The 27979-nt window shown below is 38.3% G+C and overlaps 1 protein-coding gene across 4 annotated transcripts in view; it reads right to left on the bottom strand.

Moving 5' to 3' along the window:
- Nucleotides 1-23596: 23596 nt before the first annotated feature.
- The window catches only part of SHROOM4 (shroom family member 4), a 226547-nt gene continuing 222164 nt past the window's right edge, over nucleotides 23597-27979 (bottom strand). For all 4 annotated transcript variants that reach the window (XM_047715785.1, XM_047715786.1, XM_047715788.1 and 1 more), the window contains one exon: nucleotides 23597-27255. In XM_047715785.1, coding sequence (XP_047571741.1) covers nucleotides 26986-27255 — 270 coding nt within the window. In that variant the 3' untranslated portion in view covers nucleotides 23597-26985. The remainder of the gene's footprint in view (nucleotides 27256-27979) is intronic.

The following is a 27979-nucleotide window of genomic DNA, read 5'->3' as shown; positions in this document are numbered from 1 at the left end:
ACAGACACATGAAAAAAATGTTCAACATCATTAGCCATGAGGGAAATTCAAATCAAAACTACATTGAGATTCACCTTAACATCAGTTAGAATGGCAAAAATTGACAAGGCAAGAAACAACAAATGTTGGAGAGGCTGTGGATAAAGGGGAACAATCTTACACTGTTGGTGGGAATGCAAGTTGGTACAGCCATTTTGGAAAACAGAAAGGAGCTTCCTCTAGATGTTAAGAATAGAGCTACCCTATGACCCAGTAATTGCGCTACTGGATATTTACCCCAAACATGCAGTGTAGTGAAAAGAAGGGCTGCATGTACTCCAGTGTTCACAGCAGCAATGTCCACAATAGCCAAACTGTGGAAAGAGCTGAGATGCCCTTCAACAGACAAATGGATAAAGAAGACATGGTCCATATATACAATGGAGTATTACTCAGCCATCAGAAAGGATGAATACCCACCATTTGCATCAACATGGATGGAACTGGAGGAGATTATGCTAAGTGAAATCAGTCAAGCAGAGAAAGACAATTATCATATGGTTTCACTTATATGTGGAACATAAGGAATAGCATAGAGGATATTAGGAGAAGGAAGGGGAAAATGAAGGAGGGTGGAATCAGAAGGGAAAATGAGCTATGAGAGATTATGGACTATGGAAAACAAACTGAGGGGGGAGGGTGTAGGGGATTGTGTTAGCCCAGTGATGGGTATTAAGGAGGGCATGGATTGCATGGAGCACTGAATGTTATATACAAACAATGAATCATAGAACACTGCATCAAAAACTAATGATGTACCATATGGTGACTAACATAAGAAAAGAAAAGAAAACTATTTCCTTTTAAATTCCTACACCTTCCCCATTTATAATATAATTTTATCAAATATTTCCTCTATACCTTGAGAATCACACCAGAAAATATTCTAATAAAACATAATTTAGAAAACTCAAGGGAGGGAAAAGCTGTTGCATTTCCCTATCATCTTATTCTTCCATTATTCTTTCTTCTTGATGTTTCAGGTTTCCTTTTTTAATCATTTATTTTATATTTCAAGGAATTCCTTTAGACAGAGCATAGGTCTACTTGTGGAAAATTCTCTTAGTTTTCTTTCATCCAAAAATCTCTTGATTTCTGCTTCATTCCTAAAGGCTATGTTCACTGGATATAAAGCTCGGCCTGTGATTTTCCCTTATTGTCATTTCATTGTCTTAATTTTCCTTTGAAGTAGGACTCAAAGTCCTCACAGGGCTAGAGTCTAGCACAACTAGAGATATAATTTTCACTGTGTTCCACGAGAACACAGTTCTATGTGTTGTATGAGAATAGCCATTGTCATATGAGAAATTACCTCTGGAGATGTGCAGGGTGCTATTTCTCAGGCCACTGCTAAAAAGAAGAGGATCTGGAGGGGCTTGATGAGTATGGTGGAGATTTGAATAGGTACTGAACAAGAAAAAGCTGACAAGTAAAGAGATAGCTGAGTAATGCTAAGGGCCCAGGTGAGAAAAGAAGCCATCCATTTGTGGTGGCTTCAACAGGCTTTTTTTTTTTTTAACAGCCTGGAATAGGGAGTAGTTAGAAGCAGCAGTGAGAGGATATATTTAAGGAAAGCTTTTGAAGTTTGCTCTTGTATTTCCTCTGTCACACTACCTACATTATCAACCCCTTCACTACAGAAATCAGTGGAAGCATCCTAAATCACAGTTACCAGTGTCTGTGGATATATTAAAGTATATGAGAGCAGCAAAAACTCTGCTTGGTTGAGTGGAAAGTTGTTTTAAGTAGATGGAGACTACCTCATTGGATATTCACTCTTTCATTCCTTTCAGATCTCCAAGGCTGGTAGATTACAACCTGGGTCATTGTCTCTTCACAGTGCTGTTTCTTTCAAAGAGTTTCAAGATAAAAACTCAATCATAGTAGTTGCCTATGGAGTGGCAGCAAATGAGAATGATCAATAAGTTCTGGGTACCTAGTGCTTTTTTCTCCCCATTCCTCAAACACATTGTGGCTGACACAGACTAGGAGAGATAAGACCTATATATGTATATGTATCTACAAACACACATGCACACACATTGTAATAAAATTTAAGACTATGGAAGACTTTTCAAAGCTCCCAGATAGAAAAATAAAATTCTCTACAAAGGAAAGAAATAACTTGATAAGATTTCCTATTAGCAAATTTGAATACAAGAAGACAAATGAGTAATATTTTAAAGATTGGACCTATAATGTTTAAAAGAACTTTGAAATTATAATCTTATATTCATCCATTTTTCATTTAATGTGATAAAATAATAAAAATATTCTAGGACTTATATTGTCTCAGAAAGTTTGGCACACTTACTGCCCACAAAGATCCTTGTTGAAGACAATTTTGGAAGAGGTGAGAAGAGAAAAAAGGTGCTACAAGAGATATGGAAGTAAAAATGATTAAATATCATGGTATAATTTATTGCTGACATGAAAAATTAAAAAATACTGGGCAGAAAAAAAAGAAAAAGCTTACTATGGAATAACCCAGAACTAAATTTTTAAATATTATTGGGGAAGGTGCAATGGGACCCAAGGGGGACATAAGAACACTTCAAATAGTTATATTGTTAAGGAAAAAGATAAATATTGATAAATTGACAGAGTTAAATAAACATGGTTGATAGAGAAAACCACAGTAAGAACAAAAATAGCATGCGTAACTTTTAACCCAGAAGAAGAAAGTTCAATCTATCCTATAGAAAACAGGAAAGAAAAAAAATGAGTCAAAAATATTTTCTAATGTGGATTTCCTCTAGGTGTTGTAAACACCCACTGTGTGATTATGGGTAACAGTGGCTGAAATGAAATAGATTGGAGATATTCAACAGAACTGAGAAGCTAAGATGTAATGGGTAAGACATGGGTGACATGTCTGTATGGATCCCCTTGCCAGAGATGAGAAATTATATCTTCTCTCAAGACTCCTATTTTTGGTTTTCCCATCCTCTACCTTCTTTGCCAATCTCTATAATTTGTGAGTATTAAAACAATAAGCAGATTTCACTAGAGGAGGTTGTATGGGAAGTAGAATCTTCAGGGGGAGTATCAGGTCTCCGTTAAGGAATGGTCAATGAAGAGGGATAACGACAATATTTCTGTATATTTCCATGGACTGAGCTTGCTTTACTGTGCAACAGGGTTTTAGGGAGAGGTTTGGAAAGATTTTAAAAGTAGGAAATCAATAATAGGAAGAGAATTGGTTAAGGAGTTTATGATTGGATTTGGAGGGTAGGAAGAAGTCAGGTGGTGGTGCAGGGAGGTCTTTGCCTTTGGGTGGTGTCTGGGGATTATAACAATGAAAATTATAGATGAAATTGGTTGCCCAAAAAACTCTCCAACATTGGTGCACTTTGTTTTGTACCCAGAATGAACTGAATTATTACGTGGTAAACTACCTGATACCAGTACCTCCAGCACCAACATTCCTACTCCCTCACCCTAGCTAACTTGGTAAGTTCAAAGCAGTGATAAAGCCCCCTCTAGCCCTGTTTCTCATTCCATCTCTTTTCTTACTCTCCCATTTCCCACTTCTCTCTCACATCCCTATATCACATTACCACCTACTACTTTTTGGACAGTTAGGTACCTAGATATACTTATTGTACCACTGGCCAACTCATAGGACTTTAGACAAAGGTTGCCACCTTGTGGTTGGAAACCAAAATAACCAAGAAGGGACTTGGGCAAAACAGATGTGACTTGAATTTGGGGTCTCATACTTGAGTGTGAGGCCTTGTTAGAACAGAGTGTTGGATCCCATCCCCATTGATTCTGATTCGGTAAGTCTAGGTTGAGACTCAAAAACTTTCATTTCTAACATGTTCCTAGGTGATGCTTCTGTTGTTGCTTCAAGGACCACAGTTGACAAACCTCATTTAGGATAGGCAGACTTCCATTTTGGCCATCCAAGACTGGTAGAATTAAAGTTTGAACCTAGATCTAGATAACTCCAAAATTAGTTTATAGCTACACTATTATTAGGAAATGCAGGTAATACTGCTTGAGTAGCAGTCTGGATTGTATTCTGTGTCTCTGGGAAAGGGTAACTACCTACCAGAGGAAGGAACAATATATCTTCTTCCTTTGTGGATTAGGTTTATCATGGTATAATTAACTATTCCCCTATTGTTGGACACTTAGGTTGCTTCCAAATTTGCAAAATTATTAAAAATTTTACAGTGAATTTCTTTGTTCATAAACCCTTCTCTTGCTATTTAGTGATCACCTCTGATAGAATAACTTCGATACATTTTTATGATAACAGTCTCCTTTTTCATGAGGGATGAGGATAGGTGGGGGCAAGGAGGATGTGGGAACTAAAAATCCTATTCCACCAAATGTACTACCATGAGCAAAACTGAACATAGTCTCTTGCTCTTCTGGAGATCACAGTCTAGCGTAAGAGTCAAACATCAATCAACTAGTCATACAAATACATATAAAGTTGCAGCTATAAAAATGCTATAAAGAAGAGGTCAACAGTATGGTTGACAGTGTGACAGTGCTTGGAAATTTTGTTCCCAGATTATAATGATAAACTTAAAAAAATGACTGTTATCATTTTAATAATTTTATTGTGAGTAGTATTTTGATATAACTTCCTGCTTATTCTGGTATATCAGAGTTTGAATTTATAATGAGGGTTTTCGGATTTGGTCTTACCTTTGGCTGAATATTGATTTTGATACCTGTCCAAGCAGCATTTGGCCAAGCTGTGGATTAGGTAAACCTCTACCACCTACCTGGCATCACCATGTCCCTCTGTGATGGACAGATTTTGAAGTGACCCATTATATCCCCATCCCCTGGTATTCACACCTCTGTGTAATCCCCTCCCCTTGAATGTGAATAGGAACTATGGCTTGCTTCTAGCTAATAGAATATGGCAAAGATGATGGGATATCACCTGTGACTACATTATGTTATGTGAGACTCCATCTTGCTAACCAGCTTGCTGAGTTTCTCTCTTGTCATTGCTGGCCCAGAAGAAACAAACTGCCATGATTCCTAAAGTTACAAGAAAAGGAACTCTGACAACTGGAGTGAGCTTAGAAATGGATCCTTCCCTAGTTAAGCCTCTATATTAGAGTCCAGTTCTGATTATTACTTTAATTGCAGTCTTACAGAGAATTCAGCTAAATTTTGCCTTGACTCTTGCCACATAGAAACTGAGAAATAATATATGAGTGTTGTTTTAATTCATTAAGTTGTGGTAACATTGTAAGCTAATACACTTTCCCTGTAGCACTTCAACCCCTCTGGTATGTATTTCCCCTTCCCATTCTTTTATATGACACTCTGCAACCTGGAATCTTCCCCCACCTTCTTCACTCCACTTCTGCCTGGCTAATTCCTTTGCATCTTAGCTGAATTGTTACTCCCCTTGGAAATTGTTTATTAATCTCAATTTTGGATATTTTTCTTCCCTGAAAAATTTGAGGTGGCAAAGTTGACACTGGTTTTAAGCTATCTTCATAAGATGTGAAAAATTCCCACATAAGATTTGTTTCTTTTTTTTTTTAAAGATTTTCTTTATTTATTTGAGAAAGAGAGTGAGAAACAGAATATTGGGACTATATTAAAATAAAAAGCTTCTGCTCAGCGTGGGAAACAATCAAGAAAACTGAACCCTACAGAATGAGAGAAGATATTTGTACATGACATATCTGATAAAGAGTTCGTATTCAAAATCTGTAAAGAACTTATTAAGCTCAATAACCAAAAACCAAATAATCCAATTTAAAAATGGGCAGGTGAACCATGAGAGACTATGGACTCTGAAAAACAATCTGAGGGTTTTGAAGGGGCAGGGGGTGGGAAGTTGGGGGAACCAGGTGTTGGGTATTAGAGAGGGCACAGATTGCATGGAGCACTGGGTGTGGTGCAAAAACAAGGAATACTGTTATGCTGAAAATAAAAAAAAATAAAATTAAAAAAAAAACTAAAGAAAGAATCTGGAAAAAAAAATGGGCAGAAGACATGAATAGACATTTATTTCTCCAAAGAAGACATACAGATGGCCAACAGACACATGAAAAGATGCTCAACATCACTGATCATCAGGGAAATACAAATCAAAGCTACAATGAGACATCACCTCACCCCTGTCAGAATGGCTAAAATCAACAACACAAGAAACAACAGGTGCTGGCAAGGATGTGGAGAAAGGGGAACCCTCTTGCACTGTTGGTGGGAAGGAAAACTGGTGCAGCCACTGTGGAAAATCATATAGAGTTTCCTCAGAAAGTTAAAAATAGAACTACCCTACTATCTGGCAATTGCACTACTAGGTATTTACCGACAGAATACAAAAACATTAGTTCAAAGGTATACATAACCCCCAATGTTTTAACAGCATAATTTACAATAACCAAATTGTGGAAATAGCCCAAGTGTCCATTGACTGATGAATGTAATATATATATATATATATATATATATATATATATATATATATATATAAAACTAGGCCATAAAAAGAATGAAATCTTGCCATTTGCAATGACATGGATGGAGCTAGAGGGTATAGTGATAAGTGAAATAAGTCAGTCAAATGCCATGTGATTTCACTCATATGTGGAATTTAAGAAACAAAACAAAGGAGCAAAGGGGGGAAAAAAGAGAGAGGGAGGGGAAATCAAGAAACAGACTCTTAACTATAGAGAACAAACAGATTGTTACCAGAGGGGAAGTGGGTGCGGGGTTGGGTAAAATAGGTGATGGGAATTAAGGAATGCCCTTGCTGTGACGAGCACTGGGTGTTGTATGGAAGTCTTGAATCACTATATTGTACACCTGAAACTAATATAACACTGTATGTTAACTAACTGGAATTTAAATAAAAACAAAGAGAACATGGGGAGCCTGAGTGGCTTGGGTCAGTTAATCATCTGACTCTTGATTTCAGCTCAGGAAATTATCTCAGGGTCCTCTGCCCCTTTCCCTGCTCATGCATACACTCTCTATCTCTCTAAAATGAAAACAAAAATAAAATCTTTTATTAAAAAAGAAGGAGAACGATAAGTCTAAATGACTTCACTTGTTCATATTATTGTCATTGTTATGCTAATGGATAGCAAACAAGGTGATCACATGATCATTGATCATCACAAGCTTAAGAATGGCAGAATTTAAGTTTTTGCTAGATTGTATTATGTGTTCAAAATTATTCCTTCCTGATACTGTAGACAGAGTATACTTCCCCATTGTCCTTGGGACAGAATGTAAGTAGATGTGATGTACAGTCTCCAGAATGGCCTCGACAATCCTCATCTGCTGGTGTTCATACCCTTGTGCAATTCCTTCCCCTTGAATGTGGCTGGGAATTGTGACATGCTTCTAACTGATAGAATATGGCAAAGGTGTTTGTGATTAAATTACATTATATAAGCTCTAGACTCGCTTAGCAGATTTACTTTAGAGAGTTTATGCTAACTTCATGAAGTAATCAAAAAGTAGCTACATTGCACTGAACTGCAGGAAGACCTCTAGAAACTACAAGCGGTGTCTAGAACTATGGGAACCTCCTAGAAGCTGAGGGAAACCTATAAGCAATGAGGGTAGCCTTCAGCTATCAGCCAGCAAGTGGCCAGTGAAACCATTAAGCAGAGAACCCAGTTAAGCCATGTCTAGAATCCTGATCCACAGAAAATATGAGATAATACATATGTGTTGTTGTAAGCAATTATGTTTTTGGTAATTTGTTAGATAACAATAGATAACTAATGTAGTAGACATAATATACCCCAATATCAAAGCAGAAGTTTTAAATATCCTTTTATGTTTTGGTTCTGTATCCCTTGAGCTTTAGACTTCCAACAAGAAAAGAGTGTGCCCAGGAGAGGAGCAGTTTCTTTAGCAAGCATCCTTAAATGAAAAGATTCATGAAGCCACCTGAACCTAGCCAAATTCAGGCAAGTTCTAGGTAACCATTAGGCCTCATGTAAGATGAACAGCAACTGTTTGTTGCTGTAAGCCACTGCAATTTAATAGTTGTTTATTGCTGCAAGAAAAGCTAAGTAATTCAAAGTTGAAGAAGATATTTGGTTATTCAGCCTTTAAGTATCAAAGCTAAAGCTGAGGAATGATGTCACCAAGTAAGAGACACCAGCCTCTGTCCTCTCACGAATATCAACAGATTACCTAGCAGTCCATGAATAAAAACAGCTCTCAGAGGCCACAGAAGTCCACTTAAGAAACTTCAGCAACACTGTAGAACAAAAAAGTTGAGAATAACCATACTAAAAAGGAAGAAAAAACAGCTTAATGGAGATATGTGAATTGCCTGACAAAGAATTCAAAATAATTTTTCTAAAGATTCTTAAGAAGCTACAAGAGAACACAGATAAACAATGTAATGAAATCGAAAAAAAATACAAGAACAAAATGTGAAGTCCAACAAAAAGAAAACATGAGGAAGATCAAACAGAGATTTTGGAACTGAGGATATAATGACTACACTGAAAAATTCAATAGAGAGCTTCATTATCAAACTGGAGCAATCAGAAGAAAGAATCAATGAGCTTGAAGACAAGATCATCTAAAATTATCCAATCAGAGGAGAAAAAAGAAAAAAAAAGATCAAAAGGAATGAAAAAAGCCTCTAGGACTTATGGGAAACCATTAAAGGAAACAATCTATGCTTCAATGGAGTCCAAGAAGAAGAGAAGAAAAAAATTTACTTAAAAAAGTAATTGCTGAGAGTTTCCCAAAACTTAAGAAAGATTTGGAAATCCAAGTTCATGAAATTAATAGGTTACCCCATAATTTCAATTAAAAAAAATCTTCTTTAAGACACAGTCTAATAAAATTATATAAAATTAAATACAGAAGAGATTTTAAAAACAGCAAGAGAAACAAATCTCATACAAGGGAACCCCCATAAGATTATCAGTAGATTTCTCATTAGAAACCTTGCAAGTCAGGAGAAAGTGAGATGATATATTTAAAGTGCTGAAAGAAAAACTGTCAACCAAGATTATTTTACCCAGCAATGTTGTCCTTCAGAAATGAAGGCAAGTTTTTGTTTCCCCCGCAAAAAAGCTTTTGATCTTGATAAAATCCCAATAGTTCATTTTTGCCCTTGCTTCCCTTGCCTTTGGCGATGTTCCTAGGAAGATGTTGCTGAAGCTGAGGTCGAAGAGGTTGCTGCCTGTGTTCTCCTCGAGGATTTTGATGGATTCCCTTCTCACATTGAGGTCCTTCATCCATTTTGAGTCTATTTTCGTGTGTGGTGTAAGGAAATGGTCCAATTTCATTTTTCTGCATGTGGCTGTCCAGTTTTCCCAACACCGTTTATTGAAGAGGCTGTCTTTTTTCCATTGGACATTCTTTCCTGCTTTGTCAAAGATGAGTTGACCATAGAGTTGAGGGTCTATTTCTGGGCTCTCTATTCTGTTCCATTGATCTATGTGTCTGTTTTTGTGCCAGTACCATGCTGTCTTGATGATGACAGCTTTGTAATAGAGCTTGAAGTCCGGAATTGTGATGCCACCAACTTTGGCTTTCGTTTTCAACATTCCTCTGGCTATTCGAGGTCTTTTCTGGTTCCATATAAATTTTAGGATTATTTGTTCCATTTCTTTGAAAAAAATGGATGGTACTTTGATAGGAATTGCATTAAATGTGTAGATTGCTTTAGGTAGCATAGACATTTTCACAATATTTATTCTTCCAATCCAGGAGCATGGAACATTTTTCCATTTCTTTGTGTCTTCCTCAATTTCTTTCATGAGTACTTTATAGTTTTCTGAGTATAGATTCTTAGTCTCTTTGGTTAGGTTTATTCCTAGGTATCTTATAGTTTTGGGTGCAATTGTAAATGGGATTGACTCCTTAATTTCTCTTTCTTCTGTCTTGTTGTTGGTGTAGAGAAATGCAACTCATTTCTGTGCATTGATTTTATATCCTGACACTTTCCTGAATTCCTGTACAAGTTCTAGCAGTTTTGGAGTGGAGTCTTTTGGGTTTTCCACATATAGTATCATATCATCTGCAAAGAGTGATAGTTTGACTTCTACTTTGCTGATTTGGATGCCTTTAATTTCCTTTTGTTGTCTGATTGCTGAGGCTAGGACTTCTAATACTATATTGAATAGCAGTGGTGATAATGGACATCTCTGCCATGTTCCTGACCTTAGCAGAAAAGCTCTCAGTTTTTCTCCATTGAAAATGATATTTGTGGCGGGTTTATCATAGATGGCTTTGATAATATTGAGGTATGTGCCCTCTATCCCTACACTTTGAAGAGTTTTGATGAGGAAGGGATGCTGTACTTTGTCAAATCCTTTTTCAGCATCTATGGAGAGTATCATATGGTTCTTGTTCTTTCTTTTATTAATGTGTTGTATCACATTGATTGATTTGCGGATGTTGAAGCAACCTTGCAGCCCTGGAATAAATCCCACTTGGTCGTGGTGAATAATCCTTTTAATGTACTGTTGAATCCTATTGGCTAGTATTTTGGTGAGAATTTTTGCATCTGTGTTCACCAAGGATATTGGTCTGTAGTTCTCTTTTTTGATGGGATCCTTGTCTGGTTTTGGGATCAAGGTGATGCTGGCCTCAAACAGTTAACAAAACCAAAAGACAACTGACAGAATGGGAGAAAATATTTGCAAACAACATATCAGATAAAGGGCTAGTGTCCAAAATCTATAAAGAACTTAGCAAACTCAACACCCAAAGAACAAATAATCCAATCAAGAAATGGGCAGAGGACATGAACAGACATTTCTGCAAAGAAGACATCCAGATGGCCAACAGACACATGAAAAAGTGCTCCATATCACTCAGCATTAGGGAAATACAAATCAAAACCTCAATGAGATATCACCTCACACCAGTCAGAATGGCTAAAATTCACAAGTCAGGAAATGACAGATGCTGGCGAGGATGCGGAGAAAGGGGAACCCTCCTACACTGTTGGTCGGAATGCAAGCTGGTGCAACCACTCTGGAAAACAGCATGGAGGTTCCTCAAAATGTTGAAAATAGAACTACCCTATGACCCAGCAATTGCACTGCTGGGTCTTTACCCTAAAAATACAAACGTAGTGATCCGAAGGGGCACGTGCACCCCAATGTTTATAGCAGCAATGTCTACAATAGCCAAACTATGGAAAGAACCTAGATGTCCATCAACAGATGAAAGGATAAAGAAGATGTGGTATATATACACAATGGAATACTATGCAGCCATCAAAAGAAATGAAATCTTGCCATTTGCGACGACGTGGATGGAACTAGAGGGTATCATGCTTAGCGAAAGAAGTCAATCGGAGAAAGACAACTATCATATGATCTCCCTGATATGAGGGAGAGGAGATGCAACATGGGGGGTTAAGGGGGTAGGAGAAGAGTAAATGAAACAAGATGGGATTGGGAGGGAGACAAACCATAAGTGACTCTTAATCTCAGAAAACAAACTGAAGGTTGATGGGGGAGGGGGGTTGGGAGAGGGGCGGTGGGGTTATGGACATTGGGGAGGGTATGTGCTATGGTGAGTGCTGTGAAGTGTGTAAACCTGGTGATTCACAGACCTGTACCCCTGGGGATAAAAATATATTATATGATTAAAAAAATTAAATTAACAAAACAAAACAAAACAAAACAACAACAAAAAAAAGAAATGCAAAAAAAAAAAAAAAAGCTGAGGGAGTTTATCACCACTGGACATGCCTGACAGGAAATGCTAAAAGGAGCTAAGCTGAAATAAAGGTATGCTAATTAGTAATATGAAAACATAAGAAAATATAAAACACACTCATAACAGTAAGTATATAGTCAGAATTACAATATTCTAATACTGTAGTATGGTGGTATATTGACCAATTAACTCTATATAAATGTTAAAGGATAAAAGTGTCTAAAATAGCTATAAGAATTTGTGAACAGCTACATAATACTAAAAGACATTAATTGTAACATTAAAAACACAAAATTTAGGGTAGTAAGAAGGTAGAGTTTTTATATGCAATCAGTGCTAGGTTTTTATCAGCTTAAATAGACTATTAGACCAATAAAATATTTCCAGTAAGCCTCAGGGTAATGACAAAACAAAATCCTATAAGATTTTAAGCTGATTTTAAGATTAAGGGAAAGGAATCAAAGCATAGGAATATGGAAAACCATCAATTCACAAAGAAAGATAGTAAAATAGAAAAAAAGAACAAAGGAGCTTCAAAACAGCCAGCAAACAATAGTATAGTAATGCTATATAATACTATACTTATAGTAATATAGCCAATAGTAAGTCCTTACCTATCAATAATTACTTTAATATAAATGGATTAAATTTTCCAATCAAAAGTCATAGAATTACTGAATGGATAAAAAAATAAACAAGCAAGACCAAACTCTATATTGCCTACAAGAGACTCACTTCATCTACAATAACAAATGTAGACTCATAGTGAAGGGATGGAAAAAGATATTTCACACAAATGAAAACCAAAAGAGAGCAGAGATAGCTATACTTAGACAAAACAGATTTTAAGTCAAAAATTGTAACAAGAGAAAAAAATGGTCATAATAGTTAAATAGTAATAAAGATAGATAAGGATAAGGAGGTCAATTCATCAAGAGTATATAACTAAGGTAAATATATATGCACCCAATATTGGAAGAACTAACTATATTAAGCAAGTACTAGCAGATCTGAAGGGAATAATAAACAAAAATACAATAATAGTATAGACTTCAATACTCCAATTTCAATTGTGAATAGATCAACCAGAGAGAAAAACAATAAAAAAATTGGACTTAAACTATATTTTAGACCAAATAACAGACACACAAACCGTTCTTTCCAACAACAGTATAACATAAGTTCTTTCCAAGCATGCATGGAACATTCTCCAGGACAGATCATATGTTAGGTAACAAAACCAATCTTAGAAAATTTAAAAAGATGGAAATCATACTAAGTATCTTTCCCAACCACAATGATACCAAAATAGAAATCCATAAAAAGAGAAAAGGAAATTTCACAAATACGTGGAAATTAAAAAACACATTCCTAAACAATCAATGGGTCAAAGATGAAATGAAAAGGTAAATTTAAAAAAATCTTGAAACGACCAACAATAGAAACATAATATATCAAAAATTATGGGATGCAGCAAAAGCAGTGTTAAGAGGAAAGTTTTTAGTGATAAATGCCTACATTGAAAAAAAAGAAAGATCCCAAATAAAGAACCTCAAGGAACTAGAAAAACAGAAACAAACTAAATCCAAAGTTAGCAGAAGTAAGGAGATGACAAAGACTAGAGCAAAAATGAATGAAATTAAGAACAGAAAAACAATAGAAAAGATAAACAAAACCAAGAATTATTTTTTAAATTTAATTAATTAATTAATTAAAAAATATTTTACTTATTTATTTGATGGACAGAGATCACAAGTAGGCAGAGAGGCAGGTAGAGAGAGAGGAAGGGAAGCAGGCTCCCTGCCGAGCAGAGAGCCCAAAGTGGGGCTTGATCCCAGGACCCCGGGATCATGACCTGAGCTGAAGACAGAGGCTTTAACCCACTGAGCCACCCAGGTGCCCCTTTAATTTAACTTAATTTAATTTAATTTAATTTTTTTTCAGTGTTCCAAAACTTAGTGTTCTCTGTAAGTTGCCTTTTAGTTTTGTTGACTGTTTCCTTTGCTGTGCAGAAGCTTTTTGTCTTGATGAGGTCCCAATAGTTCATTTTTCCTTTTGTTTCCCTTGCTTTTAGAGATGTGTCTCACATGAAGCTGCTGCAGCCAAGGTGAAAGAAGTTGCTGCCTGTATTCTCTAGGATTTTGATGGCTTCTTGTCTCACATTGATGTCTTTCATTCATTTTGAGTTTATCTTTGTGAATAGTGTAAGAGAATGGTCCAGTTTCATTCTTCCGCTTGTGGATGTCCAATTTTCCCAATGCAGTTTGTTGAAGATACTGTCTTTTTTCCTTTGGATATTCTTCCATGCTTTATCAAAGATTAGTTGACCATAGAGTTGAGGGTCCATTTCTGGGATCTCTATTCTGTTCCATTGATCTATGTGTCTGTTTTTATGCCAGTACAATGCTGTCTTGATGATCACAACTTTGTAATAGAGTTTTAAGTCAAGCATTGTGATGGTCCCAGCTTTGGTTTTCTTCTTTTTCTTTTTTTAAAAGATTTTATTTATTTATTTGACAGACAGAGATAACAAGTAGGCTGAGAGGCAGGCAGAGAGAGAGAGGAAGGGAAACAGGCTCCCTGCTGAGCAGAGAGCCAGATGTGGGGCTCAATCCCAGGACCCTGGGATCATGACCTGAAGCTGAAGGCAGAGGCTTTAACCCACTGAGTCATCCAGGCGCCCCTGGTTTTCTTTTTCAACACTCCTCTGGCAATTCAGGGTCTTTTCTGGTTCCATAGAAACTTTAGGATTTTTTGGTCCAGCTCTGTGAAAAATGTCAGTGTTAGGTGACTGGGACTGTATATTGTCTTGTTCCTTTCTGGTCTATGTTAATTTTAGGCTCTCTCTTTGCTTAGGGGACCCACTTTCAATATTTCCTGTAGGGCTGGTTTGGTGTTTGCAAATTCTTTTAGTTTTTGTTTGTCCTGGTGCCTTTTTATTTCTCCTTGTTTTCAATGACAGTCTGGTTGGATATAGTATTCTTGGTTGCATATTTTTCTCGTTTAGTGCTCTGACTAAACCATGCCAGTCCTTTCTGGCCTGCCAGATCTCTGTTGATAGGTCTGTTGTCAATATAATACTCTTATCATTGTAGGTTACACACCTCTTGTCCTGAGCTGCTTTCAGGATTTTCTCTTTGTCTCTGAGACCTGTAAGTTTTACTATTAGATGACAGTTTGTGGACCTATTTTTTATTGCTTTTGAGGTGAGGGGTTCTCTGTGCCTCCTGGATTTTGATGCCTGTATCATTCCCCAAATTAGGGAAGTTTTCTGTTGCAATTTGCTCTGATATACCTTCTGTCCCTCTCTCCTCTTTTGGGATCCCAATTATTCTAATATTGTTGCAGTTTATGGTATCATTTATCTCTCAAATTCTCCCCTCATATTCCAGTAGCTGTTTATCTCTCTTTTTCTCAGCTTCTTTATTTTCCATCATTTGGTCTTCTATATCACTAATTCTCTCTTCTGCCTCATTTATGCTAACAGTAAAAGCTTCCATTTTTAATTGCACCTCATTAATAGCTTTTTTAAATTTCAACTTGGTTAGATTTTAGTTCTTTTACTTCTCCAGATTCTCTAGTATCTTCTATGGTTTTTTCAAGTGCAGCTAGTATCTTTATAATTGTCATTCTGAGCTCTAGTTCTGACATCATACTAAGGTCCATATTGATTAGGTCCCTAGCAGGTAGTACCGCCTCTTGTGCCTTTTTTTTTTTTTTGAGGTGAGCTTTTCTCCTTTGTGATTTTGTCTAGAGAAGAATAGATGAATAAGAGAACAAAATTCTAAAAGGAATACAATAACCCTAGAAAAATGTACACTAAACAAATCAGAAGAGACTGAAACTAGGGGGAAAAGAAAGGAAAAAAAAAACATATGAGCAGGCTGGTAAATAGGACAGAGCCACACACTAGATTTTGAATGCATTTGGGTCTGTTAGAAGAAACTGCCTCCCAAAATTTTAAAGAAAGAAAAAATACACACACACACACACACACACACACACACACACTCACATACACACATAAGGGTAAATATAATGGGATGAAATATGACCGTAAAGATGAAAATTAAAAAATATTTCAAAAAAGGAATTGATGAGATGTTGGTTGAAAAAAGAAAGAAAAAAATTACAAAAATGAGGAGAGAATGTGATCAGGTGGGAGACTAGAACAAATCCATACACTAAATTTAGGTTATAACAAGAAGAAATAGTATCCCAAAATTTTAAAGAAAGAAAAACTTACATATATACAAAAAATAAGGTTAAATACAATGAAAGGATAGAATATGACTGTAAAAATGGAAATTAAAACATATTTTTAAAAAAGTTATTAATAAGATGTTGGTTAAAATAGGAAAGAGGAAAAATTCAAAAAATAGAAAAAGAAAAAAGTAAAGAAAATTTAAAAAATATAACTTTGGAAGACTAAAGAATCATGGGGAAAAAAAGCCATGAAGTCTATGTGCTGTATTCCCCTAGCGCTGGAGTTTTTGCAGTTCTCACTGATGGGTAAACTTGGTCTTGGGTGGCTGTTCTTGCTGATCTTCTGGGGGAGGGGCCTGTTGCAATGATTCTTAAATGTCTTTGCCTTGCCAGGGGTCAGGCTGTGTAATCTGTTTGGGTTTTCTCTTGTTAGCTTTTGTTCCCTGAAAGCTTTCCATACATCTTTGGAGGATGAGAATGAAAATGGCAGCCTCCCAATCTCCAGCCCCAGAGGAGCCAAGAGCTTGGTGGCCCCCCTCTTCAGTGAAAAGCAGCCCTCAGAGAAAAGTAGTCAATCACTCCTGTCTCCCTGGTCTCCAGCCATACTCCATGCTCACCCAGCCTATGACTGAGCATTTTTATCTCTGGCACATGGCTCCACTTGGGGTCTCTGAACCCAGCAGATTCCTGCACTGTGCTCCTGTACTGCTCTTCCTGGTGGAGGAAAGGGTGGTTTCCCTGGGTCTGCCACTTGTGGGGACCCTGTTTGAAGAGTAGTGGCCCGACTGTGCCTGGGATTATGGTTTATGACAACTATGAACTGAGAGTCCACTCCTTGCCTCCGTCTTTGTAGCCGGCTTCCCTGTTCTGCTACCTGGGAGCTCTGCCACACTCAGGCACCCCTGGTCTTTCTGTGACCCCGAGGGCCTGGAGACCACACTGTCCCAGCAAGGATTCTACCCTTCACTTTAGCCACTGGAGTGATGTCCCTCAATGGAGAAGACTTCTAAAAGTTCTGATTTTGTGCTCTGCTGCTCTATCACTTGCCAATAGATGGTTGATGGAGGCTCCCTCCCCTCTCAGTCTTTCTTCCTGTATATTGCCTTGGATTCACTTCTCCACACATCCTACCTTCCAGAAAGTGGTCACTTTTCTGTTCATAGAATTGCTGCTATTCTTTTCTTCTGTTTCCTGTTGAGCATGTAGGTGGTCAGACTGGTTTGATAACTATCTAACTGAATTCCTGGGACCAGATGAAATTTAGGTCTTCCACTCCTCCACCATCTTGCTCCTCCCCTGCTTTACACTTATCAAAAATGTGGACAAATCAGGATACAAATTGTTATTTTTTCCCAGCACTGTAACTTATTCACATTTAACCTAATGCACTTTCAAGTGGAAAGATTTTTCACTCATGGCCTTTTCCCAAATTATTTCAATGGCACAAAATACAACCAATTCAGCACCTGAGAAAATGAGTTCCATTAATTACTCTTTTTTGATAGAAAATCAGTAGCTGGGAATAAAATGGGAATTCAAAACCATGTAGTTTTACTCAGTTAACAACAGTGAGCAAATCCTGGGTGAAGGGCTATATTTAAGAAACTTAAACAGTTGACAAATAGAGCTTGATCTGTTAAGGTATAAACTGCCCAATTAGAAGCTTTTGCCAGAGCTCTTTAGCCTGTGGCTATGTTTGAACCATGCACAAAATGGGTAATATTTCCATGTTATATGAGTTGTTGTCATTATCAAGATGGAATTCAACCCTTCTGTTTAAACTATCTTTAAATCCAACTTCCTTCAGTGACAGGGTTTTGCCGTCTTTTTGCTAATTAAAAAAATCCCATTACAAATTCCATTTAGTGAGAAAATAAGAATATGTCTGCTTGAAACTAATGTAAAATATTTTATTTGTTATGGTACCAAAAATTACCCTATTGCTAATAGCTGTGGAATTAAGGGAAAATCTGTTTTGCCTTGATGCATTAGAGTATACAATGATTATATATGTGTGTGTATTTTTATATATAAAATATTATGTATTTGTGTAAGTCTCTTTTATTAGAACAGAAACTCCATAAAGGTGGGCACTTTGCCTATTTTGTTTACTTCTGAATCTTCTGAGCATAAAACCGTACCTGAAATACTGGTAGAATAAATGAATGGATGGCATTATGCACTTATATCCCTTTTGTTTAGCTGACAAACAAAAATGTTGCTACATCAAGCCACAGAGGTATTGTAAAAATTAAATGAGGATTTTTGCTAAAAAATTGTATGTTCAGACTTCAAAAAGAGTAAAAGTGAAGATATGTGAAAGGTAAGCAACTCAATAATACTTTAGTTGACCCCAAATCTAAAGAGGGGTTTGAGAAGAGGATTTCCTCAAACCATTCTCAAATTCAAGCCCAAGTATTTTACAGGTGAAATTGTTCTTTCCCTACTCTTATGAATGGGGTATTTTCTTAGGAATGTAGGTGGTCATCTTGCCAGCAGCTAACAGATGATGCTGTTCCCATCAGATGGTAGTGTTGAGATTGCCAAAACTGTCTTCTAATCTGAAACATTTTCTTTGCATGTCCAAAAAATCTTGACTTGGGGCACAGAAAGGATAGCTGAGGAAGGGAATCACCATTTATTGAGGACCAACCACATGTTCAGCTTTACTAAGGGTCTCATTTGTTTCCTATCTTAGCTTTATAATAATAGTTAATATTCATTGAGTACTTACTCTGTGTTAGGTACTTTACTTGGATTAACTCAGTAATTCCTCATACCAACTCAAGGAGGTAAGTATTTTGTCACCTCCAATTGACAGTAGAGGACATTCAGGCACAGAGAAGTTATATATGCTTAGTCACACAATTTGTAAGTGGTGAAGCCAGTATTCAAACCCAAGTGGTGTGGATTCCAGTGTCCATTTTAAAAAACTGCCTCCCTAGAGGAAAATTATTACCTTTATTATTACAGAGGAGCTACAGCTTTATAAATGAAGTGACTTCCCAAGGTCATATTAACAGAGCTGTCTGACTCCAAAGCTGAGGGCACTTTACTTTTCCTTGTATTGTTTTTGCTTTAATCTCACCTCAGTAAAAATAATAAATCTAGCATCTCACCTTTATTGAATACTTACTGTATGGCAGGCACTATCTTCAGTGTTTCACATGGACTATCTCATTGAATCTTCATAATAACACTTTAGATGGTACTTTTACTAGCCCCGTTTTATAGCAAAAGTTGAGAGGGTCAAGTAATTCATAAAGGTGACATAGTAAGTTGATGGAATCAGGATTTAAAACCTGGTTTATTTGCCTAAAGACATGAAGTTTTTAACCACTCTACCTGCCTGGAAAGATTGTTTCTCTTTTCCAATAGGGCCTATCCATCTTATTCTTGCTAAAGTCATGAGACAGAGCTAAGACTATTCTTACTCGTTGTCTTGCTTGGTCTGCCGGGCCTGAAAGGGAAGTATATGATGAAAAATTCCCTCCCAAAATTCAAATGGTGTGAATATTGTACCCTTTGGGCTCAGGCATGAACTACATACTTACCATCAATTCAGACTTTGTCAAGAAGAATGAGACTGAAAAATAAGCAAAAGTTATTTTTAACACCTTTATTGAGAAATCATATATCATACAGCTCACTCATTTAAAGTATACAGTTCAGTGGTTTATGGTACAATAACAGAGTTGGGCAACGATGATTACAATCTAATTTTAGAATATGTCTATCACTCCAAAAAGAAACCCCATGCCCATTAGCAACCACTGCTCATTCTCCCCTGCTCTCAAGCCCTTGGCAAGCATTAATCTGCTTTCTGTTTTTATAGATTTGCTTATTCTAGGTTTTACCTATCAATGGAATCAACAATATGTGGTCTTTTGCGACTTATTTCACTCAGCATAATGTTTTCAGGGTTTCATGCAACCATGTTGCAGTATGTATCAGTACTTCGTCCCTTTTTATGGCTGAATAATAATCTGTTGTATGGCTAGACCAAAGTTAATCCATTCTTCATTGATGGACATTTAGGTTGTTTTCACTTTTTGGCTATTATAAGTAATGACTCTTCGAACATTTGTGTACATGTGTTTTTTTTCATGCTATGCTTTATCTTTTTTTAAGTTTTTATTATAATTCCAGTTAGTTAAGATACAGTGGTATATTAGTCTCTGGTGTATAATACAGTGATTCAACACTTCGGTACAATACCCAGTGCTCATCCCAGCAAGTGCATTCCTTAATTCCCATCACCTAGTTTACCCAAAACCCCACCCACTTCCCCTCTGGTAACCATCTGTTTGTTCTCTATAGTTAAGAGTCTGTTTTTTGGTTTCCCCTCCCTCTCTCTTGTCCCACCCTTTTCTCATTTGTTTTGTTTCTTAAATTCTACATATGAGTGAAATCACATGGCATTTGTCTTTCTCTGACTTATTCACTTAGCATTATACTCTCTGGTTCTAGCAATGTCATTGCAAATGGCAAAATTTCATTCTTTTTATGGCAGAGTAATATTCCATTGTATATAGTAAGCACCACTTTACCCATTCATCAATCAAAGGACACCTGGGACATTTCCATATCTTGGCTATTATAAATAATGCTGCTATAAACATCAGGGGGCATGTATACCTTTGAATTAATGTTTTTGTATTCTTCGGATAAATGCCTAGTAGTTCAATTGCCAGATGGTAGGGTAGTTCTATTTTTAACTTTTTGAGGAATCTCCATATGATTTTCCACAGTGGCTGTACCAGTTTTCCTTCCCACCAACAGTGCAAGAGGGTTCCCCTTTCTCCACATCCTTGCCAGCATCTGTTGTTTCTTGTGTTGTTGATTTTAGCCATTCTGACAGGGGTGAGGTGATGTCTCATTGTAGCTTTGATTTGTAATTTCCCTGATGATCAGTGACGTAGAACATCTTTACATGTGTCTGTTGGCCATCTGTATGTCTTCTTTGGAGAAATGTCTATTCATGCCATTTTTAAATTGGATTGTTTTTTGGGTGTTGAGTTCTATCAAGTCCTTATACATTTTGGATTTTAACTCTTTATCAGATATGTCATGTGCAAATATCTCCTCTCATTCTGTAGGTTGCCTTTTAGTTTTTTGATTGTTTCCTTTGCTGAGCAGAAGCTTTTCATTTTGATGTAGTCCCAATAGTTTATTTTTGCTTTTGTTTTCCTTGTTTGAGGAGATATATCTAAAAAAAAAAGTTGCTGTGGCTGGTATCAAAGAGGTTACTGCCTGTGTTGAATGTCTGTTTTTCAATGTGACCACACCATTTTACATTTCACCAGCAATGTATGAGTATTTCAATTTCTCTGTATTCTCACCAACACTTGTTATTGTCTTTTCGATCATTACCCATCATAGTGTATGAAGTCGTATCTCACTGTTGTTTTATATTTGTTTAATACTGAGTATCTTTGCCTGTTCTTATTATCCATTGCATATATTCTTTGGAGAAATGTCTATTCTGATCCTTTGCCTATTTTTTACTTCTTTTTATTATTGAGTTGTACCAGTTCTTTATATATTATGGATAAAAGACTAATATTAAATATGTGATATGTGAATAGTTTTCTGATTATGCAGATTATTTTTTCACTTTCTTGGTGATATTGTTTGCAGCACAGAAGTTTTTAACTTTGATAGACTTTAATTTATTCATATTTTCTTTTGCCACTTGTGCTTTTGGAGTTCTGAGTAATCTTGCCTAACACAATTTCAAGATGATTTACTCCTATGCTTTCTTTTATGCATTTTGTAAGTTTTTTTGTAAATGTAATTCTTACATTTAGGTTTATAGTCCTTTTTTAGTTAATTTTTGTGTGTGGTGAAGGGAAGGAGTCCAACTTCATTTTTTTCTGTGTGGATACCCACTTGTCCCCACATCATTAGTTGAAAAACTACTCTTTCTCTATTTTTTATTGTCTTGGCACCTTTACCAAAAATTATCAGATCCTAAATATGAGGGCCTCTTTCTTTTTTTCTTCCCAATATTTAATTTATTTATTTGACAGAGAGAGAAAGGGCACAAGCAAGGGGAACAGCAGGTAGAGGGTGATGCAGGCTCCCTGCCAAGCAAGGAGCCTGATATGGGACTCAGTCCTGGGACCCTGGTATCACGACCTGAGCTAAAGACAGACGCTTAAACACCTGAGCCACCCAGGTGCCCCTGAGGTCTTTTTTCTGTACTTTAAATAGTAATCTGTTTATTTACATGTCTGTCTTTGTATATGTACCACACTGTCTTGATTACTGTAGCTTTGTAATAAGTTTCAAAATTGAGAAGTGTGAACTGTCCATCTTTTTTCTTTTTAAAGACTGTTATGACTATTTTGTGTTCCTTGCAATTTCATATGAATTTTAAGTTTGACTTTTCAATTTCTGCAGAAAAGACAGCCAGTATTCTTATAAAGATTGGGTTGAATGTGTAGATCAATTTGGGGAATACTGTCATTTAACTACTAGATTTAGATTTTAGTCTAAATAATCTTTTAGATTTTATTTAATTTCTTTCAATGTTTTGTAGTTTCAGTATAAAATTATTATATTTCTTTTGTTAAATGTATTCCTAAGTGTTATGTTCTTATTGATGCTATTGTAAATGGAATTGTTTTCTTAATTTTGTTTCCAGCTAGTTGATTATTAGTGTGTAGAGATACAAATGATTTTATGTATCAACCTTATATCAGGCAGTCTTGTTGAACTCATTTAGGCAGGTAGTTGTGAGCAATATGAGAAGATCAGTAATATGCCTGGGATTACAAAAGAAAGAATTAGATAAATCAGGACTAGAATAATAGGTTACTATGTACTGAGCATGTTTATGATAGGTTAATGCTTCTCAAACTTTAATATGCATATAAATTTTCTGGGAATCTAGTTAAAATGCAGACTGTTGATAGTGGGTTTAGGGTAGAGGCAGGATCCTGCCTTTCTAACAACTTCTCAGTAGACAGCTGGTAGCTTTCACTTATTAAGCCAAAACTATGCAAGATATACATTATTATTCCCATTTTATACATAAGAAAATAAACTCTAAAATTGAGCATATAACATAGGTTCATAGAGTAAGTGGCAAAACCAGGACTTGCAAACTCTTCATGTTAATGTCAAAGCTGGACACTTCCCATTCTATCACACTGGCAATCTGGAATAGGAAGAGATCACTTGGGATAAAAATTATGTATATACTGAGGGAAAGAGTTCAGGGTCAGAGGTGCTGCCTGGAGTGCATTTGGGTCTAAACCTTGAGGTTATCTTGGAGAGTGGATCAGTGAGAACTGTGCTCTTCAGGTTGCTGAGAGGCAAAGTGTGAGATTGGACTATAAGGTAGAAGATGATGCTAGTAGACAGAATACATAGCTGGAGGTGGTCTAGAAAGTGCCCCACCTCTCTGTTCAAGCTAGACTCCAGAACTGGACTCTGTACTGCTGAGGTCTACCTTAAGATTACACCTATCGTTGACTCTTCCTGAATTCTAAATTATTTTACTGGGGTTAATGAATAGTATAGCATCAGTGTTATCCCTCAGGGACCAGGGTAAGAGTAGGGATGTGGGTAATGCTCTGGTCAGATGGTTACATATGAAGGATTATAGATAGGTAAACAAATTCCTTTCCAATATTTTTCAGTAGAATATTAGAGAATTTCCATCACCTCAGTCAAAACACTTGAGATAATCTTATTTTTTTTTTGTCCTTAGCACCCTTTATTGAAGTATAACCCTTGATGACAATCTGGCAGGCATATCAATGTCAGCCAAGACAGGAGTGGTGGAGGACACAATCGCAGAAACAATTAGATTCAGAAAAATAATAGCTTCACATGGCATAGATGACCCCCAACAGCTGTACAACAAACACTGGTTCTTAATCTATAGAAATTGCCCCCTGCCCCACCCCCCTCTAAAGATCTACTAATCTTCAAACACTATAATACACTGTTACAGAACTGTTATTGGCATAGACAACTCCTTTGGCAAAGACAGTGGGAGTCACCAAGCTCCAAACAGGAGGAAGTGGCCAGAAATGTGCTCAGCTTCCTCCATCTGGGACTTGCTATGGGCAGAGCAGCACTTTCAGGGAGACTGGGGTTCAGGTTTTGGTTCTGGTGCCCCCAGGGAAGCTTTCTGACACAGGAGGTTAAATGGAAAACAGAGCTTGAACCTGGACTTGAAAAAGTCTTTTTCATCTTTCATCCTCTTAGCTCCTCTGCATCCAGTCTCTTCCTTTCTGGGGTTTTGTTTTTAGTGTGTCTGTCTCTCTTGGGTTCCCCTTGAGCATTTACCACTAAGCCCTGGCTGAGTCTGTAGCTGGTGGGACTCAAGGAGACTCAACTACCCAGAGCCTGGGGTTGGGGTAGGGGAGTAAGAAGGGACAAGTGATAGTAACCCTTGCATGGATTTCTCTCTATCAACCTATTACCCACTGGGGCCTGTGTGAGTATTTGAAGAGAGAGGACAGAAGTCAGGACCCTTTGGGGAAATCCTCTGGCCCACCTTCCACACTGTTACCCACCTCAGACCTTGCCAGAGGGCTGAGCCCAGGAAATGAGAACGGGGGAGAAGCACTGCTTCTCAAATAATACTGGCAGCTCTGAAGCACCATCATTCACAACCGTAGCTTGGGGCATTAGTTCCTGTTTAGTAGCAGACTTTTGTCTGCCAAGCTTTACTGCTCAGTATAGTTTTGGGGTTATTTTAGTAAGTGCTTTAGAAACCGTCCTTCTGGTGAAAATGAGCATCCTTTTGTTCTGATTCCAACTCTAATCTCAGGTGGGATGAGGGACAAAAATAAATAGTCAATAGTACTTCTAGAGTGATAAATTTAATATACAACCAATCTAATGCTGACTAGGAAAACCCAGAATGTGGTCTTTGTGTCCAGGTATTCTTTTCCCCTGTGCCTGTGTTCCCTAAAAGCTGTTTTAGCACCACCCCAAATCTTAGAATGATGGATTATGTTGGCCTCAACCACCCCCGCCCCCCATACAGGACATCTCAATTTACTCCTTATTTATCCTAGAGCCTGTTTAAGAAAAAAAAAAAAAAAAAGATGACAACAGCAGCCTCTATTCATAGCACTCCCCCACCTTCCTCAACCTTGGCTTGGGTAAACCTAGCCCTTTACAAGCCATCAGCCTTCCTGAATAGCATAGACTCCTCCACTTAGGGGAGAATGGCAGGTTGACATTTTAACAGTGGTTCTGATAGCAGCAGTTCACTAAGAGCATACCCAGGGACCCCCTCAGGACACACAGCTGGCCAAGATTCTTCCATTGTTTCCAAATACAATGAAGAGGAAACGGAAGCTAGAGAGCAGTATTTTGTAGCAGCAGCAAAGTTCTTTGGCAAATTCTTTGGCTGAATGAGGCATCCCTGCTGCTACAGTTCACCTCCAAGGACCCTGGGGAACTCAGCAGTAACTAGAAGAGATGTCAGGGCTTAACTGGGCAGGGCTGTGCAACATGAACCAGGGGCTCCAGTGAGCGCGGAAGAGGGAATGGAGCTGGATAATGGGCTGGAGTTTGGTCACAGCTCCTTTCCTGCTGTCGCCCACCTGAGGGATTTTCCAATTTTCTAGGACAGGACCTTGGCAACAATAGCAGCGTTCATTGTTTGTGTGCCTAAGATCCTGGCTGGGTTGCTCTGGGCAGGGGTGGAGGGGTGGGGTTGTGGGTTGAGGGGGTGTTGGTGAAGGGGTGGCCCTGACTGGAGCTTCTAGCTACCATGAATTTCAGTTCCCTGGGTCAGGGCACAGGCTGGAAAAAGGAAATGTGAGATGGAAGATCTCTTCCTGAGCTCTCTGCTACCCAATTTCTTAGATGGGAGGTGGTAGAGAAATGGGTAAACCTTTAAAACTTAAACCTGTTGGGGAATGCTAAGCTTATGGTTATCCTGATGTCAATGAAAGTATAGGGCCAGGCCAAAGTAAGCTGAGTTCAAGATAAAAACTCCTTTCGTAGACCCTTGTAAACTTCAGGGGAAGAATTTAAGACTTTGGCTCTCGCGGGGGTTGGCAGGGGTGAAGAATTTGAGGCTTTGGCTTTTGCTCATCTAACCTTGGTGAAATTCAGGCTGATCTACAGAAAACACCTTCCTTCTGGGATTACTTTTCCCTCTCCGATTCCCCTCTTCTCACCTTCTTAGTTAAAAAAAATGAAAAAAAAATCAAAACATAAAAATAAATAAAATCAAAATGTCATTTAAAATACAACAAAGAACCCCTCCCCCAATAATGAAATGTGTATCCAGAAGTCAGCTTTAGTGGAGCTCTTAATGGCCCATAGTGTGAAGACCTTAGGGTAGGCACCTATAACCCCCAGCAATGAAAGGCAGGAAGGGACAGGATGTGGTAGGCCAAAAATCTCAGGACAGGAGGAAGGCCACACTGGCCAGGGCTGAGAGTAGGCCTCCTTCCCCCCTCAATCAGCTGCTGGGGAAGGTGGGGATGGAGCTGATTCGCATAAGCCTAGCTTCTGCAGGGGCCCCTAGGGATTCCCAGTCTTTGCTTACATTCTGTTTCATGTAATTTCTTCTTCTGTGCTTCCCACTGCAAAGCTTACATGAGGCCCTTAAATTGCTGGTGAGTGATACCTTCGAGATCTTCAGATCTCTGTGGGAAATGGCTGGGCAACGAACTTTGGGCAGGATGGAGCTACACAGGCAGATTCTCTCTGAGCCTCGAGAGGCTGATTGTGGTGTAGATGGGTGGCGAGTGCATGATGTCTTTGGAGTCCTGGTACCAAGAAGAACAAAGACATTTTTTGGTTCTGTGTGCAGTGAGTGCCTGCCTATGCAAACCGTGGGAAGGAGACTGTGGTTGTATAATCACACCTTGCCGCAGGCACCTCCTGCTTCTTGCTTCTCCCTAGGGTAGAAGTTTGGGGCCTCCTCAGGGACTCCTAGCTGGTTGGGGGCATTGCTAGGTGAGGGGCAGTGACAGATGTCCAAGGTAGAGGCTATGGAACAAACTGCTAACTAACTGCTATCTACTTGCTAACAAACTGCTAACAAAAGTTGAAAGCACTTCCCATGGTGTCTGGGCAGGGACGGCATGTCAGTCTGCTGGTGGATTAGAAATTGCTGGGCCCCAGGAGTAGGCTCTCCCTGAGACATTTGAGCTGCTCTTCCCCAAGCTTGATCTTCTCCTCCAGCTCTCGCTGTTCGATGATGAGAGCAGATTTCATCTTCACAAAGTGCTGGTAGTCTTGGAGCTGGTCCTGAGGCAGGTAGCGGGAGACCATGCCAAACACCAGCTTCTCCCGGCGGTCCACATGCTCCTTCAGCTCCTTGGCGTCTGCCAACTGCCCTGTCAGCTGCTGCTTCTTCTCTATCAGCACCAACTGAGGAATCAGATAGACCAGTTAAGAGCCACCCCAGTTCCCAGTCGGCTGCCTAACCCATGGCTCCACCAGGAACGCTGCTGCCAACAGCTCCCCACTCTGCGCTAATTAATCATCCCTAGACTTGCTGCCATGAAGTCCACCTTCATGCAAAAGCCCTTCTTTCCTAGAGCAGGGGGGAGGATGAACACAACAGTGATTCTGGACGGGGCGATGTGCATTCACCCCTTTCCATCCCTAAATGGTCTTTTATCCATGGACCACCACTGGGGTTTGGGTGGGGGAAGGCTCTGACAAAGCCAGCTCATGCCCCTTCCATCCAGAGAACAAAGATCACTGTGACGGTGCTTTCAAAATGGTGTGTGTGTGTCTCTGTGTTGGTGTACAGGTGTGAGTGTACATATCTGTGTGTGTACGCATGTGCATATGTGCTTCTTATTGTGGATTCCAATTTGTATCCCAAACCACTTCTGTGTGGAAAGGTAATGCACTTTTTGGTCAGGGATATATGCAGAGTGGCCCAACCTGTGAAACTGATAGACTCCCAATCTCAGCTACTTGGTGAGACCTTGTCCTCCAACTCAGAGAAAAAACGAGGTAAACTTGCTGCTGCTGCTGCTACTACTACTATTACCACCAGCACCACCAATACCACCACAACTATTCCTACTACTACTCTTACTACCACCATCAGTACCAATACTACTATTACTACTGTTATTAC

This window comes from Lutra lutra, chromosome X, assembly GCF_902655055.1.
Source record: "Lutra lutra chromosome X, mLutLut1.2, whole genome shotgun sequence".
In the NCBI taxonomy this organism is placed as follows: Eukaryota; Metazoa; Chordata; class Mammalia; order Carnivora; family Mustelidae; genus Lutra; species Lutra lutra.
Note: the sequence above shows the minus strand (reverse complement) of the source record. Positions and strands in the feature narration are given on the sequence as shown.